At 52.6% G+C, this 17,708-nt stretch overlaps 1 protein-coding gene across 4 annotated transcripts in view; it reads left to right on the forward strand.

Moving 5' to 3' along the window:
- The window catches only part of NFATC2 (nuclear factor of activated T cells 2), a 160,006-nt gene that overhangs the window by 69,987 nt on the left and 72,311 nt on the right, over positions 1-17,708 (forward strand). For all 4 annotated transcript variants that reach the window (XM_043553665.1, XM_043553662.1, XM_043553664.1 and 1 more), the window contains exons 4-5: positions 11,347-11,549; positions 12,575-12,747. In XM_043553665.1, coding sequence (XP_043409600.1) covers positions 11,347-11,549; positions 12,575-12,747 — 376 coding nt within the window. The remainder of the gene's footprint in view (positions 1-11,346; positions 11,550-12,574; positions 12,748-17,708) is intronic.

The following is a 17,708-nucleotide window of genomic DNA, read 5'->3' on the forward strand; positions in this document are numbered from 1 at the left end:
TTGAAGTGTGCTGTCCCTTCTTGTGGGGTCTTCGGGTGAACACGCAGGCGGGCTCGGGGGGCATCGCCCGGGCCTCGCTTTTCCCTCACCGTCTCCATGAGGCTGCCAAGTCACTGCACTTGCGACTCTGTCGCTGCCTGGAGAAGAGATTGTCAACTTCATTTTTCCAGCCCGGGTTTGTCTCTTCTCTGACTTCCAATGGACTTGGCTTCGTATAATATGTCTCTTTCACGGTGAGACACATTCCTGCAGACTGGCTCAAATGGTAGTGAGTTTAGGCGGACTCCACATGTGGGGATTCTCTTCCAGACATGAATAAGCCTCCTCTTTCAGGGTCACTGGAGGATGAATCACTCGGCAATATGTTGAGCCACATAGGAGCCTGAGAATCAATCTGTTCATTTATTTACTCAGCAAATATTTATTGAATGTCTACTACATGCCAGGTAGTGCTCAAGGTGCTGGGCCACAGTAATGAACAAATTTTCATTCTAGCGGCAGCAGGAGGTGGGGGGGCAGACAATAAGCACAAGCCTGAGGGGACACTTAGCACCATCAAGAAGGAAATCAACAGGAAGCTATAATGGGGGCGACAGTCGGGTGAGGGTGGGGGTTCTACTCCAGCCAGGCCGCTCAGAGAAGGCCTTGAATTTAGGCTAAGGTCTGATGAATTGGGAAGAACCGGCCACGGGCAGACGTGGGGGGAGGGTGTTCGAGGCTGAGGGAACAGCCAGTGCAAAGGCCCTGAGGTAGGAGCAAACTCAGCCTGTTGAAGGACCGTCACGGAGGTCCAGGTGGCTGGACCAAAGTTGGGGCGCTGAAGCTGGTGACGTGGGCAAAGACCAGATCATACAGGGTTTTGTAGGCGGGGATGAGGCGCTTGGATTTTAGTCTAAACATACCTGAGGATCGTTACATTTTAGGGCGGAGGGACCACCTTCAAGATGATCTCTTCCAAGAACCGAAACTAGAGAAGAGGAATTTGCCAAAAGTCACCCAGCCATTGGTGGGAGAATATTAATAAAAGCTGATATATATTGAATGCTCGCTGCATGCTTTGGACGTAACTCACTCAATCCTTCCAACAGCCCGGTGAGGTGCGTCACGTCCTTAGTCCCATTTACGGATGAAGAAACTGAGGCCCGGAGAGCTCCCTAACTTCCCTTCCATGACCAAGGGAGTGCCAGGGCCAGGATGTAACCCCAGACAGTCTGGCTCCAGGGCTTACGGCCCTGTGTCACAGTGACCCCACTCGAGGAACAGCACAGAAAGACGACCTGAAAAGCACTCGTTTGGCTTAAAACAAAAACAAAAAACAAAACAAAACAAAAACACCAAAAAACCCCCAAACGCTGACTCAAAGAAGGCTTGCATGTTTTAATCCAGGACTTCCAGACTCCTCTCTTGTATGACTCAGTCACTCCTTGGCCAGAGAGAGAGGTGGTCTGGATGGGGGGGTGCAGATGGGGAGCCACAGCTGAGCTGACATTTCTGTCGGGTTGGACCAGAGGCTGGGGGTTCAGGGCGGAGGGGGGCGAGTGAGACCCGAGAAGGGAAAGCTGGTGTCTGTAGCCCCTGACGAGGGGAGGGGGCTTTGTGTCTTTGTTCGAAGACTAGGGGTGGGAGGTGAGGAGGGGAGAGGAGAAGAGGGTGTGGCTCTGGGTCCGGAATCCCGCTTGCTAACGTACCTCGCCTCTGATCTCTCCATGGCTTCCTCGGGGTTCCCGGTGTGGACATGGTAATTGGAGACAAATTTAGCGTGTTTCGGGCCATCAGGCCTCTCTTCAGGCAGCGTGCTTGCTGTGCGGTAGATAGGTCTGTTTTTAATTTCCAGTGATGCGAGAAATACAGAATGACTTGCTTCTTAATTTAGAATCCTGAGAGGCACTGTCTTGTTTTGTTTTCGAGCCTGTGCCACATGTCTAATTCTCCCTCTCTGGGCTCACCATGTGATTCCACAACGTGGCCCCGTCCGTGGGTGTCCGCGGCGTGCCGGGCACAGAAGGTCTCCTGTCCGGCTGGGGGCGCCCCAGCTTGGGTCGGAAAGAGAGACGTGGGGCTCCTGTTCCGTCACACGCTGGAGATGCCGTCCCCTCTGTTTGGGACGGGGCGGTCCAGGTACCGGTGGTCCGACCAGCTGAGCCCTCCCCGCGCTGAGCAGGACGCAGCGGTCGCTCCGGGCCAGGGAGGTGATTTGAGCTGGAGCGGAGGCGGTGTGGACAGCAGAGCATCTTGGTCAGGGGGATGGGGATGGTCTGGAGAAGCTGCAGCCACTCAACCCCCTCCCGTGGGGCTTATCCGTCGAGCAACAGCATGGCATCATCGTAGGCGCTATAGGTGGCTCAGTGAACAAGACAGACAGGTTGCTGATGATGTAGTTGGAGGAGGCAGAAAAAAGCAAATAAATACACCGTGCGAGGTCAGTTAGCGGTAAGTGGCTGACGTAACGTAAAGCGGTGTGGGTGAACGAAGAGTGTGAAGGGGGTGGGCCGTCGGGATGAGGAGAGGCTTGAACGAAGTGAGGTGCGGGCCCTGTGGGTCTGGGGGAAGAACCTTCCAGACAAAGGCCACAGTAAGTGTTGCGACCCTGAGGCAGAAGGGCTCGTTGGAACACAGCAAGGCCAGTGTGGCCGGAGCGGAGGGAATAAGGAGGGTGGGCTGGGGATGGTGAAGACGGGACCAGATCATCCAGGATCTTCTGAGTCCCAGGAGAGACATCGGCTTGTTGATCTGAGTAAGACGTTTGCCGTCGGCGGGGAGCCGGGGAAAGGGGGGTGGGGGTGGTGTTGAGCCGGGGAACAGGATCTCTAACTTAAGATTTTAAAGATCGTTCTGGCTGGCGTGTGGAGATGACACGGGGGGAGGGGGAGGGGAGGGAGGGCGGGGATGGATGGAAGCAGGAAGGAGGCTACTGCACCAGTCCAGGCAGGAGACCGTAGAAGCCGAGACCGGGGAGCGGTGGTGACAGGGCTGGTGAGAAGCAGTTAGATTTCGGGTGGATTTTGAGCGTTGAGTCACCAAGACTCGTTACTCGCCTGGATGTGGCGTGTGGTTCGCTTCTCTCTTGGTTTGTAGGCCCCATACCCCGAACCCCAAGGGAACCTGCTGGTGCTTGGGCCTTCCTCTTCCTTCGCTGAAGGGTCCCACCTTGGACTCCTACCCCCGAGGTTCCCGTGGGTGGGTCCTGGGTCTTTACTTGGCATGCAGGACGGGATGGGGCGTGCCTCTGTGCCTTGACGGCTTCAGGGTTTCTTCCTTGTGGCCTTTAAAAGAAAGGTCAAGATTCACAAAGAGAAAAGTGGAGGGGGGGGTCTTCTTTCTTTGAAAGAATGTTTTGGCCTTATTTAAAAAAGTTTTTTTTAGCGTTTATTCGTTTTTGAGAGAGAGACAGAGGGTGAGCAGGGCGGGGCAGAGAGAGAGGGGGACACAGAATCCGAAGCGGGCTCCATCCAGGCTCTGAGCTGTCAGCACGGAGCCCGATGCAGGGCTCGAACTCACGGACTGCGAGATCATGACCTGGGCCAAAGTCAGACGCCCCAACTGACTGAGCCAGCCAGGTGCCCTGGCCTTATTTTTTTTACATTATACACTCCGAAGATAATTTTTCTGTTGAGTCGTAATCATTGTAATAGGTTCAGGGGAGCTACAACCACGGGCTCCTGGGACAATAGAACTTCTCCCTGGGAATGATCAAAATCCAGTGGATATTTTAAAAAATAGCGTCTGATTCTATTTTATTTTAAATTTTATTTTGGATACACACACACACACACACACACACACACACACACACAGAGTCCCCACCCTCACACCTTCCTAACAGAAATGATGGTACATTTTGGAGATGATTTTATATCTGGATATGAAGCGCTTCCTTAGAGTTGCCCAGGTTGTGCACTGTACAATGCCAACGGATGCCCTTCATAGTCACTGTCGTGCCGGTTCCTAGGATACTCATTCTTCACGGTAACAGCCTTATACTGCGTAACATATTACTACCAACCTAACCAGCCCTCTTTTGATTGGGCCCAGTCTTTTGCTATTTTAAAGAGTGCTGCGTTGAATAACCCTGTCCTTTGTTTTTTTCCTGCACGTCTGCCAGGGTATCCTCCGGCCAGCCCACTCACTAGCAGTAGAATTACATCTTTAATTTTGGAAGATAACCGCAAAATCGTCTGCCACGGATTTGTCGGCACCCCATTTCTGCGGGCTGTGTTCTTAGGTTTATGTATTTCAAGCAGGGTCACCACCTGGGCGGCGCCCTTGTTCTGTCTGTGGTGTCAGGGCACGTAGAGCAGATGAAGGAGGCCAGACCCGGATCCGAATCCCTGCTCTGCTGCCCGCGTGCCGGGGAGGGGGCTGCTCACGTCTCTGAGTTTAGCTTCCTCGTCTGTAAAAGGGCAACTGCATAGTTCATGGAACTTTACAGGGACAGAAGCGGGGAGACAAGCAGCGATTGATGGGGCAACGAATTCTATCCGGTACTGGTGGCAAACGCAGCAAAGGAGGTGGTTGCTGAGGGGCCCCGCCCCACCTGGGGAGCAAGGAAAGACTTCTGTGGGAGTTAAGATTGGAGCCACACTCTGCAGTGTGACCAGGAGTTAACTAGGACAGAGGTGGGGGTGGGGGGAGATCGTGCCCGACGATCAGACGCAGGGAAGATCCTGTAAGGGGCCGGGGCGCACGGCGGGGAGGGGCCGGGCCACGCGCGGCATCGCGGCCAGTGGGAGCGGGAGAGACTGATGGCCAACTGAAGCGTCTAAAAGGTCATCCTGGCCGCAGGACGGTGGGCGATGGTGGGTGGGGACTGGAGGGGAAGGTGGGCGTTGGGACGAGGGAGGAGGCGATGGAGGGAGAGAGTGCACTTTAGGCAATGGAATTGACAGGACTTTGAGGTGGAGCCTGTAAGAGGGAGAGGGATTAGGATTTAGGGCCAGGATTAGAAACCTGGGAATTAGCATTTCTAGCGAAGTTAATGTGTGCTCCCTAGATGGGTACAGAGGGCTTGTTGGGTTGCCTGAGGCGAGAGCAAAACCATGGTCTGGTTTGCCTGGTGTGTGTGTGTGTGTGTGTGTGTGTGTGTGTGTGTGTGTAGGTCTGGGGGGGGGGTCTGTGTCTGGGGGAGGGGGCTGGGGGGCAGGCAAGTTCCACACTCTTCGCATCCCAAAATAAAGGCGGAATTTGGGATGCGTGCACATCTGTAAAGATCTTCTCCCCACATGCCTGTGGCAGAGTTGGGAATCGCAAGAAAACACCCTTAGGCGCTTTTCTCTTCTTTCAGAGTGAAGTCTTTGAGGACGGTACCAATTTCCTAATATTCCAAATTCAACAACAAAAAAAGCTACTTAACATTGTTAAAGTTTGATTTTGGTAAAATTCAAAACAGTTTCTTTGGCCGGTTGCCATGTTGAAAATCAGTCCCACGTTTTGGACGCGGTGGCAGTTGTCCATCTGAGAGTGTTTAAAAAGCTCTGAGCGGAGTCGATAGAAAAAATCGTTTTCAAGGAAATGTCCTCTCCGAGCGCTCGCTGCGGGCGTTCATAGCAGGGGAGAGTTAGAGCGAGCTCATTGCCCAGCTCGGGGGGGGGGGGGGGGGGGGGGGGGTGGGGGTGGGGAGGTCAAAGCTGTGGCCTGGAATAGGACGGAAACGCCAGGGCGAGGCAGGTGGGGCGGGGGTGGGGGCAGAGTTTAAGGCCGCACTCTCTCCCGGGCGCCTGCCTCGCATTTAGACAGTCCTCAGAACCAGGCCTTCCTTAAATCACGTGACCCTGTGCCCAGGCCCCTGACCCGGTCGTGCTAGTCTGAGCCCTGGATACCGTGCGGCCCTTTGAGATCGCCTCATTAGACAAGATTCAGTGACGAGTGACGAGGGGACATGGTCACCCTGTATTGTTAAGTGGAAATAGCATGTAAGATAGAACCCCAGATATGTGGGCCTAGAGGAAACGTCTGGAAGGAATACATTTCCTTTATACCTTACGCAGTTTTCGTATGGTCTGTTTCTCCGACCATGAATGAGCTGTCACTCACTTTTCCTTTGTCTTGTTGTAAGGTTAATATCAACAAAGATCGGTGCCCTTTTATCTGTGCACCGGGGCAGTTAAACTGCTGTTGGGAGCGGGAAGAACTTGAATTGGGGGGGGGGGGGGGGGGGGGTGGGAGGCAGGGTCTGATGAGCCCTCCCTGTGAACATGTGCGCCTCTGAGGAGTGGAAACCGATGTTCCCCTCTGGGTCCTTTTTGCTGAGCTGGGGGGGTGCCCCAGCCTGTCTTGAAATGCCTCCTCCGGGTTCCGGGAGAGTTGGCCTTTTTCTGAGTTAAGAGGCAGGTATGACACAGAGGAAGCCGATAAGGCCACATCCCTGGGGTTCCACCCGGTGGCTCTGGGGCTGTAGGGTTTTGAGGAGGTCCCTCAATCCCGCCGAGCCTCAGCTTTCTCATCCAAAAAAGGAGGAACCCTGCTTTCCTGCTGTGCGATTCCACCAGCTATGCCACTCCCTACCCGCGTCTCAAACCTCACGATGTGCCCTAGAGACATCCCTTCTTCCTGGAACCCTGTCAGCCGCCTGGGAAATGACAAGAAGCAGAACTTTCGCTCTCCCCTCGGCTGCAGGAAACGGAGCCTCTTGTGCTTTGGAGACCGGCTGACCTTGAGCTTCTAGGTTGCAGCAGGTGTCTGCTAAGGCCGGAAGGTGATTTCTGCTTGCCCGGGCCCCTGGGAAGACCTTACCTTTGGAGAAGCCTGGAAAGAGGCCTCGTGACCGAAGTCTCCCTAAAATGGGGACCACAGGGTGCAGGGGGCCTTAGGGGCCGATCATGCCATCCCAAGACACGAAGCGCTCTTGGCGAGACCCAAATCGCTCAGTTTTTTGGAGAAGCAAGTAAATGGCTACGCGCCCTTCTTACCAAACCTCCAGATTGCTGGCAGGACTGTCCCGAATGAGCACGCGGGGCCCTGGGCACCTGCTGGTCCTTCTCGGGGAGGGGAGGGCGGAGGTCCGAGGGTGGAGGGGAAGCGTTCTTCTCATTTCATGCGAGGTGGCGAGCTTTCTTCCCTGGGCCCTGCCTCCTTCCAGCTCCCACGTCAGAGGGGCTGTTAGCCCGCAGAGAAGACTGGAATTAATGCCCGGGTTTACCACCCACAAGCATGTTTCGGGTTGTTTTCCACTTTACCGGGCTTTCGCAGACAACCTTTACCTTTCCATTCAGTTCTGTAGTACCACCTTTGTGTTCTGAGTCATCCTCCTCGGGTGACCAGGAAGATTCTCGGTTCACGGGCACCCTACAGAAGTCATCTTACTTTGTCTTTGAAAGAGCCCTGGGGAGTGGGAGGTGGTGTCCCTGTTTGACGGGAGCATTTGAAACTCAGAGGGGCGGAGCCACTGCTCCAAAGTCACACAGCTTTTCAGAAACCGAGGCAGGATTGAAATTCAGCTGTGACTGGCCGAGGGTGAAATCCTTTCTTCTTTCTCCCGAGTCCAGAGCCCTCTCCGGTGTCACCTGGGAGAGGGGGCCTCTCAGTGAGGTGGGCGCCCATCTGTTTGCACCGCAGTAGCTGGTCCGACCCAACCAGGGGGAGCTCTGGAATGCAGAGACGTCCTTCTTGAAGGAGTGGGTTTCTTCCTCCACAAAGGAGAAACATTGTTTGTGCTGAATTTTCTGATGCCCTTCTTTCTCCCCTTCCATCCCCCTCTTGCTCCCCCAACACCCTTGATCTCACAGTTGAGCCCTTACTTGTGTTTCCTGACGTGCATTTCTGCCCTGTAGTCCTAGACCCCAGAGCAGCTGTAGACCCAGGTGGCAAGGACACGGAGCATGTGTCGGTTAAGGGGGTGGCCTGAGAGCCTGGAATCCACATCCTAACCCCGTCCTATGCTAGCTGTGTTAACTGGGACAGATCGCTGGTCTTGCACAAGCCTCGGTGGGTCCAGCCTACACAGAGCTGTGACGCACGTAAATCATCGAGCTCGGTGCTGGGCTTGTGGGAAGTATGCACTGAGCTGACGCGTCGTTGTTGACGGTGACCACGAATCCAGTATGTTTACTGATCACGCTGAACACGGTAAACAAAGTTCCTGCTACCAAGATGCATGGACCTCGTGTTTCGGTGGGGGAGAGAGATACTAAGCAAACAACTAACAAAACAAGAAAACCTCAGGTGGTAATGAAGTCATTGTGCCAGTGGTGTGGTAGTGAACCTTGAACATCCAATTCTCTGGGGGAAAAAAGAAAAAAGAGCCTCGATTTGTAGCATTTGCCAGTTTTGGGGGTATCGGTATCCCTACTGTGGGGGACTTCAAGTGACCAAAGTGGCACCCACTGACTCTTAAAATTCCTAAAAATTTAACAAGTGGGTCTTGTAAGGCCCCCAGACCTGGCTCCAGCCTTGGGTGTAAGTGCATAATGTGGTTCGGGAAGGATCTGAAGAGCTCTGAAGATGAACTGTACCAGCAGAAGGGTGTTCTAGGCAGAGGAGGGCTGTGCAAAAGCCCTGAGGTTGGAGAGAGCTGGGTGTGCTCCAGGAGCAGAAGGTGGTTGGTTTTGGCAGGACTCAGTGGGGTGGAGGGAGAAGTGACAGGTTGGGCCGGCGGAAGCCTCATAGACCACGTTTGGATTTTATTCTAAGGCCACAGGAAGTCTTTGGAGAGTTGTAAGCGGGGGAGTGTCTGTGTCTGATTTGCACTTTTTTTTTTTTTAAAGGCTCTTGGGCTATTCTGTGAAAGGCCAGCAAGAGACCAGTTAGGGGAAGTGGTTGTCATCCCAGGGAGACGCATGGATGCTGGGACTGGTGTGGCTGGATTCAGGTAGAACTGTAGGGATGTGGCACAATTTTTTAAAAGTATATTTACTTTTATTTATTTTGAGAGACAGAGAGAGAGAGAGAGAGAGAGAGAGAGAGAGAGAGCACGCACATGCACAAGAGGGGCAGAGAGAGGATGAGAGAGAGAATCCCAAGCAGGTTTCACACTGCCAGCGCAGAGCCCTATGCAGGGCTGGAACTCACGAACCCGTGAGATCATGACCTGAGCCGAAACCAAGAGTTGGACGCTGAACCGACTGAGCCAGCCAGGTGCCCCCAGGGGTGGGACAGGTTTTATCTTCAGGGCTGTTTACCATGAAAACACCCAGGCTGCTGCAATTTCTGTTCTGTCCTGGGGAGGAGGAAGGGACTGAGACCATCAAGGCTCACTCTCTGTCCTACCTACTTTCCTTCTCCACCCTGCAGGATGCTGTGTTTACCGCCTCCTGATCAATCCAGGAGAGGAGGTGAGGAAATCTGTTTATCTTGGGTCCAAATGTAAAGCAAAACCAACAAAAACAAATCTCTTCTCAACTCGGACCTCCTTCCTTTGATTTGTGCAGAACAGGACCCTGTTCTGCAGTTGGCATGGGGGAGAAAGACGAGAGGTTCTGACTTGGATTTCCATCTTTGCCCTTGGGCAACTCTTGGGTGTGTATGACACACGGAAATGCTGTGGGTGTCGGCCTGGCGGCTTATGAAAAAAGATGTCACCTGGCTCTGCTCCACTCCCAGCCTGTCCCTGTATGGTTTTTAGAAGGACACGAGAGGACTCCCGTCTTTCCGTAACCGTGCCGTCCAGTAGGACTTTTCTTGACGACGGACGTGTTCTGTATCTGTGCCGTCCATCGCCGTGGCCACTAGCCATCTGTGGCCACCGAGCACTGGAAATGGGGCCAGCATGACTGAGAAACTGAATTTTCCATTTTATTTAATTTTTGTATTTATTGTGTTGGACACCGTAATTCTGGACCATATGTCGTCCTCCATTGCCTTGGAGACTTTGTTTTTTGGCAGTTGATTGGAGGTCCTAGTTGTTTTTTTTTTTAATTATTTTAAGTTTATTTATGTTAAGAGAGAGACAGAGTGAGCTGGGAAGGGACAGAGCGAGAGAAGGAGAGAGAATCCCAATCTGACAGCACAGAGCCCGACGCGGGGCTCGAACCCGTGAACCATGAGCTCGTGACCTGAGCCAAAGTTGGACGCTTAACCAACTGAGCCACTCAGGCACCCCTAGCCTGGACAATTTATATTACTCAGAAGCCTATTGCTGTAATTAATTGTTTATATTTCATTTGTTTTAGTAAACATTTTTGAGCATGACTCCTGACCGCACGATTTTTTTTCTAGGGTACGTAGTGAGAAATGGAATTACCAGGTCATAGGGCATATGTGGTTTTAATTTTTAATTGAAATAGTTATACCAGGTTATGTTCCCGTCAGCTGCGTGAGAGAGTGCCTGTGTGCCGTCTGTAAAACACGTGATTGTATCAAATACCAACATGCATGCCATTCTAATGGGCAAAAAAATGGTATCCCAAGGTAATTTGCACTTTGCCGTTTACAAGTCAAATCGAACGTCTTGTCCAAGCTAATGACCATTTGTTTTTCGGTGAGTTGCCTGTTCAAATTTCTTGCTCATTTTTCTGTTGGATAGTTTTGTCAATTCATTCAGCAAATGCGTACTGGAATACCTGCCATGTGCCAAGCCTTATTCTGGGTGCTAGGGATGTTGTGGCCAGTAAAATAAACAGACACACCTGCCCTCAGAGAGGTGATAGTCCAGTTGTGGGAGAAGGACCTAAGCAAAAGGAATTGAGGAGCTATGTAATAATGTTAGATGGGATAAAAAGAAGGAAAAGCAGATAGAGAAGAAGGAAGGAGATAGTCCTACCCACTGGGGGTAAGACTCGGTTTTAAACAGGATGGCCAGGAATCTTGTCCTTTACTTATTCATTTGTAGGCATTCTTTATGTATTCTGTGTACTAATCCTTTGCCCGTTCTGTGTCGCACACATTTTCCTCCAGTCTTCAATTTTCTTTTGACTCAGATGATGGCACTTTAGCCTTGCTCTTTATCGTTTTTTTAATTAAAAAAAAAATCTAACTTGTCGGTTAGAATATATTCATGTAAAAAGCATACGTTTTTTTCTTCTGATCTTCCCAAGCAACCCGTGTCAAGAGCTCTGGTTTATCTTTCCTGATTATTTTTTTGTCCTCACCACCATGTGACACTCTCCCCACCACCCTGCAGGCAGCTGAGCACTGGCAGTTTCCGGCTGTTTCTCCGAAAATACAGTTCTGATCTCCTACCTTCTCACGGTCGCAAAGGCTCCATTTTGGAGAGGATCTCCGTAATTCATTGTTTGAGTAGCCCTCCTGGCGGGACGCCAGGGTTCCTCCTGGTTCTCCTTTCCTCCAGGTGGTGGGGCAGTCCTGCACTCCTTCTGCGGCCCGGGAGCTTCTCAGATTTTTGAGGGACTGTACCCACCAGCACCCTGCATGCTGGAGGTGTGTCATATTTTGATTTTGTGTTCTCCCCCCCAGCTCCACGGCTACATGGAAAACAAGCCCCTCGGGCTTCAGATCTTCATTGGGACAGCCGACGAGCGGATCCTTAAGCCCCACGCCTTCTATCAGGTGCACCGCATCACGGGAAAAACTGTCACCACCACCAGCTACGAGAAGATCGTAGGCAACACCAAAGTCCTGGAGATCCCTCTGGAGCCAAAGAACAACATGAGGGCGACGTAAGGGCTTGGGGGCCGAGGGTGGTGGGTCTTGATGGGGAAGTGGCGGGGGGGGGGGGACCCAGGGGCAGGGATTTGGTGGCGGGGACTCTCTGGAGTTGAGTCGGTGGCAGGAGTCGTGGATGGTGGTTCCCACTCTGCGATGGGCCCATAGAGATTTGTTTGAAAAGTCTCTATTTCAAAAGCTTTATGTCTAAATACTTTTCTTGTGTGCTGGGAGAAAGACTACCTATGCGTCTTTGGATTAGGTTCCTTGGGATGAGGCTAAGTTGATTTACGTGTCAGAATGTATCCGGCCTAAAGAAAATTTTTAAAGACGCAGATAGGTTGACACTCACAAAGGAATAGGCGTGTAGCTCAAATTTGGGAAACGTTGCACCCGTGCACTGGAGTTAAAAAAAAAAAAAATCTCTTTATTAGAAAATAACCTTAACTTCCAAACGGTGAGAATTTTACAGAGGACCCTGTCTGCTGTTCGCTCAGCTTTGCCGACTGTGAACGTTTTCCACGTTTGCTTTATCACTTCCTTTGCTCCTCGGTTTTTCCTGAACTGTTAGACACGGTGACTCTTTACCTTTACATAGTTGAGCGTGAATTTCCTCAGGACCAGAACGCCTAGGTTCTTTGGTGACCACAGTACCTTTGTCAAATTAAAGATGTTTAATGCCGATCTACCCCTCTTACCTATCGAAGAGTCTCCAATCAGTTTTGCCAGTCGCATACTTGAGTTTGTCAGACGCTTTTGAGAGTAGAGAAACTGGCATGAAAAGGTTCCCTAGGGAGGTACTTTCCACCGGGGAATTTCTCCAGTGACTTTGTGAGTGTTTGACCCCCATCTGGGCAGTCCGTTCCTGGCTGGAATCCTGATCGGCGGATTGTAATCCGCTCTCCCCGCCCCCGCCCACCTCCCCGTCTGTGGCTGGCGGTGGAACCGTTTCGCTTAACTGACTTAGGTGCTTTTGTGGGTGATCTTGCCTGTTCACTGAGATGGTCAGTTCTAAGTGGGGTTCTCGACCTCCTCGCAGCATTGATTGTGCGGGGATCCTGAAGCTGAGGAACGCGGACATCGAGCTGCGGAAAGGCGAGACGGACATCGGCAGGAAGAACACGCGGGTGCGGCTGGTTTTCCGGGTGCACATTCCAGAGGCCGGCGGGAGGATCATCTCCCTGCAGACTGCATCCAACCCCATCGAATGCTGTAAGTCGGGCGCTGGGCAGCGTCGGCCTTCGCCGCGTATACCGAACGTGACCTTCCGCCCCGGGCAAGGTGCTCAGCAAGAATGCGCAGGACCCGCAGGGGTCGACAGGGGGCCCGAGATGACCAGAGGGCCCAGACCCGGAGCCCTTTGAACGACTTCTCCCCGCTCTCGTTTGCTTGTGGAAGGTTTTGTGGCCTCGGAGGAAATGAAAAAATAATACAGCTAACGAGTAGCCTCCGCCTTTGTTTAGAGGATTCGAAAACGTACAGATGTTTTGGTCGTAAAAAAGGTAGATGCAGTTGGAGTGAGTGTACGGTACCCAGTGTCCTCTTTTCCTTTCCCTTAGCCTCTCAGTGGCTCTCGCTGGCCGAGCGGTGACTCTGCTGGTCAAGATGCTGAACGCCCAGCAGTCAGTAGCTCCTTGAATATTACGGAGGTTCTAGGCCACAGCTGATGCCTGTTTCACAGAAGAGGAGGGGGAGAGATGAGGGGTTGGCCACCCCGGGCCAGCAGGGCTGGGATTGGGACAGGAGCTTTGGCACGCACGACCGTGCCCCGCCCCGCCCCCCCCCCCCCCCCCCAGCCCCTGCCGTCACCCTCGGCCCATCCGTGCCTATCCACTGAGAATCTGCCCACTGTGCCCAAACCAAAATGCAGAGGAACTTCAGAATCTCGTGTGCAGTGGCCGAGATCTGCCGTGTGGAAGGGCTCTGAGCAGAAACGCGGCTCAGTTCTCATCAGGCTTTGAAAGGAGAAGGCGCTTTGGGCTCATTCACGGGTACTTGAGGCAAGGCGCATGATTGGTTTTTGCAGTTAGACCTGGCAGCGCTTCTCGTTGGCTCAGTGTTTGCGAGTTTAGAAATCATGCGTCCAAGCACAGAGAAGAAAACAGTGAACGTTGTTGCAGAAACAAAAGCCGTTTCTGTTATTTCTGTGTTCTTCGAAGAGTAGTTTTTATGGTGTTCCGATCACGTTCCGTATGCAATTACGTTTCGGGCTTCTGTTTCCTTTTTACTGGGCACTTTACCCTAACTGTGTGCCACAAAACTCAGTTGCCTAGAGAGGCCGGGGAGGTCACACGGGTAAGTGGAGATGCAGCCAGCAGAGAGTGGTGGGGACCAGGGACCAGGAAGGCACATTCCCCACCTGAATGGGCCTGCCTTCTACAACTCCAGCCGGCATTTCCATGTGGGCATGGAGACTCGGAGGTGGCCGGATCCTCTGGCTTTTTAAGATAAACCCCCAATGTCCTGATTTTTAAAAAGCAGCAACAAATCCAAAATACCGTGTGGATTAGAGAAAATCTTCATGTGGCTCTGATTAATCAGAGGGAGTCTTAATCAGACACTAATGAGTAAAGGAAAAGCATGAATATCTTAGGCAGAAAGGGTTGGGGAAGACTGGCCCTCAGGATTTCATTTATTGATTAAAATTTTTTTTTCACGTTTATTTATTTTTGAGAGAGAGAGAGAGAGAGAGAACGCGCAGAGGAGGGGCAGAGAGAGAGGGGGACCCAGAATCTGAAGCAGGCTCCGGACTCTGAGCTGGCAACACGGAGCCCGATGTGGGGATTGAATTCACGAGCTGTGAGATCCTGACCTGAGCCAAAGTCGGACGGTGAACCGACTGAGCCACCCAGGCGCCCCTGGCCCTCGGGGTTAAAAGCCAGTGAGGAGAGACTGTGGGCCCTCTTGGGGGGAGAAGCCAGAACTTGGTCTTGGTCGGTCTTTGGAAAAAAGATGAAGGGGCCCTAGGATTTCCTCCAGCCGCGGGAGTCACGGTGTGGATCGGGCCGCACACGGTGCTGAGTCTCTGCTCTGACGTTAGAAGAGAAAGACCCAACAGCACACGACAAGGGAAAACAAGTGTTGAAAACTATGTCAGAAACATGGGAGTTCCCCTCCTCTACCCAGCAGACCCCACCCCTGTCCCCTGAGCGCTGGGCACAGCGGCTGCCTCACTACGGTGTTGGTTTTGAACATCTCGAGATGTTTTGGGAAGGAAACCCGGGCTCTTCCTCAGTAATTTGGGGGATTTTGAGAAGATAAGGTCTCCTTTTTCTGGAAGGTGACTCACTCGACAGGATGGGGCTGTGGTTTGTAGCAAGGTGGGGAGCAGGCGGCCTCAGGAGGGGCCACACGCCAGAGTCCCTGTTCCTCTCCGTCTCGGGGTCCCTCGGGTCAGTGTATCTCATGTTGATCTGAGAGTTGAAGGATCAGCGCTGAACCACCAGCAAGATCTTCAGGGTGTCATGAAGTCATTTGAACCTTGAACATGGGCTTTTTTTTTTTTTTCTCTATATTTGGCTGATTCAACTACCTCCTTTTGACAGATAAGGAAACAGGCTTTCTTGGTAAAGTGATTCACTCACTTTTTTACTCAGTAGAGCTAGGGTCTCCAGCTTTCTGGTTCTGTGAAATACCTTCTTCTGGTTTCCAGAACACCTCCGTTTCTTGCAGGGCCAGACTGAACTACCAGCTGGCCACACGCTCTCTCACCCAGAATCTTCTGTCCTTTTTATTGCCACCTCTGTTCTCTTTTCCAAGACTGGTGCCTGATCGTTAATATAAATATCTATTGACTAACGGGCTTACTGTTAGAGATTCAGTAAATATTGACGACTAGTCCGTAGCACATGGTGATGATCCTTCGGGAGATATTCAATGAATATTTATCGACTAGTTGACTTTTGTATATGCCCCCTGGGGAGGGTGAGCTGGTAAGAAAAACATTCAGTGGACTCATTGGCAAGGCTACCTTACTTTGGAGGTGCTGATTATATAACGTCTTGGGGAATCAAGGATGCGTTCTCAGATTCTAGCGAAAACAGGACAAACCCTGGAGGCCACTCTTGGGAAAGTAGCCAATTTGCTAGACTTGTAGATTCCTTACGTCGATGCATAGCACGCCGGAGGTCAAACCTCACCTTTGCGTAGACGGGTGCTCTGTGTGTTTCTCTTTCCACGAGACCTTCAGTATTGCCAAGGAGATGCTCTCAGTCCCCTCCCTGATTGTCAGCAGAGCCGATTTTGAGGCTTCTCCAGTCCGCCTGGCTCTGGGTGCCGTCCCCACCCCTTCCCAGTCCTGACGGATAACCGGGTCTCCCCGGCTTCTCTGGGAACGTGGGAGAGTTCAGGAGGGAACACGCTTGTCTTCCCCGACGACAGACATCTAACTCTGCTCTCAGGGTTCTGGAGGCCAGAGCCCAGAACCCAGGTGACCGTCAGATTGTTCCTAGTGGAGACTCTGAAGCGGGGACGTTCCAGGCCCCTCTCCTAGCGACTGGCAACGGCCGGCACTCTTGACTCTCCTTGGCTTGTGGGTCCGTGACTCCAGTCTCTGCCTCCTGTTCACGCGACCCTGTTGTCTGTGTGTCCCTCTCTGTCTCTTATGAGGACACTGTCACTGGGCTCAGGGCCCCTGCTAATCCTGCACAATCCAGCCTCCAGTTTTACCTTATTTGTGCCTTCAGAGATCGTATTTCCAAATACAGCCACGTTCGGGGTTCTGGGTGCCCGGGGCTTTGTTCAGTCCATGACCCCTCCTCCTCAGCTACATTTCTTGACGTCTCAGTCGCCTCTGGCCCTCAGTTCCCAAATCCACTGGGCTCTTTCTCTGTCCTCTCTCTTGGCTTTTGCCCACACTGTCACCTCCATCCAGAACGCTGGTTCTCAAACTTGGTCGCACGCTGGCGCCACCTGGGGAGTTTTTAAAAAACAGAACAGAAAACCCCCCAATGTGTTGCCCGAATCCCACCCTGAAGATGGCAAGTCCCTTGGTCTGTGGTGGGGTCTGTGCATGGAGAGATTTTGGAGGTCATCCGGTGATTCTGATGTGCTGGGAAGCACGGGGCCCGCTCACCTTGCCCCCTCCGGTCCCTCGGTTGGCTCCTCCTTATCCAAGGTTGCTGTGTCCATGGCCCCTCAGGGAGGACGCACGCCCCCGACCCCACAAGGTACAGGTCCCCCGCTCTGTGCTGACAACCCGATTTACTCCTTGGTCTCTCTCCTGTAAGGACAGAGACCAGAAGGCGTCAGCCAGGGCCTGGCACATAGCACCTATCTCTAAAATGTTTGTTTAAAACAAAAATGGTGAACGCCAGCCTCTCCAGGCTGCCCAGCGCAAGAAGGTGACGAGGAAGCAGAGGGGGGCCGTCGGCAGGTGCGAAGGCCTTGTCCCATGAGCGTCTCTCTGGGAATCTCCTCCCTGCCCCTCTCTGTTCTTCGAGAGAACACCCAAGGCGGTTTTCCACCAAGTCCTGCCCACTCCCGGCACAGAATAGGAATCTACTTTGCTCCTTGGGTAGGCACTGGGGCGTGGGTGCATGGTGTAGACCAGAAAGTGGGTTTTCTCACATGCTCTTTTCAGCGCCTCCCTTCTCGTGACATAACTGTGTGTCACCGAGCTCTAATTGAGATACAACAAATGACACAGAGCGTGCGTCTTCAGTTCAGTGATTTTCAACAATTCAACGGACCTGCGTAACCACCGCTCACGGGAGACGCGGGACATTTCCTTCCCTCCAGGAAGGGCCCTCACACCCCATCAGCCGGTGCCGCCTCCCCATCCCCACACACAGGCAACCACCGTTCTGATTTCTATCGCCAGAGATTAGCTTTCCCTGTTCTAGAACCTCACGCCATGGCATTGGACAGCGTGTACTTTGTGTCTGGCTGGTTTCGCCCAGCATCAGCTCGGTGCTTTTGAGAGCCATTGCTCTTACCACGTGATTCTGGCTGCTGTGAACCTTCTGATCCAAATGCTTTCACTGCCCTTGGGTGAACACCCGGGAATGGAATGGCCGGTTCACGGGGAAAGGTTATGCTCCAGTCTATGTATTTTCCAAACCATAAAATGATTTACTCTGAGCCAGAGTGCACGAGAGGTCCATCTGCCCCACGTCCTTACTGGTGTTGGCTCCTGCCCGTCTTTTCTACTGGGAGCCACTCCGGGAGCGGAA

This window comes from Prionailurus bengalensis, chromosome A3, assembly GCF_016509475.1.
Source record: "Prionailurus bengalensis isolate Pbe53 chromosome A3, Fcat_Pben_1.1_paternal_pri, whole genome shotgun sequence".
In the NCBI taxonomy this organism is placed as follows: domain Eukaryota; kingdom Metazoa; phylum Chordata; class Mammalia; order Carnivora; family Felidae; genus Prionailurus; species Prionailurus bengalensis.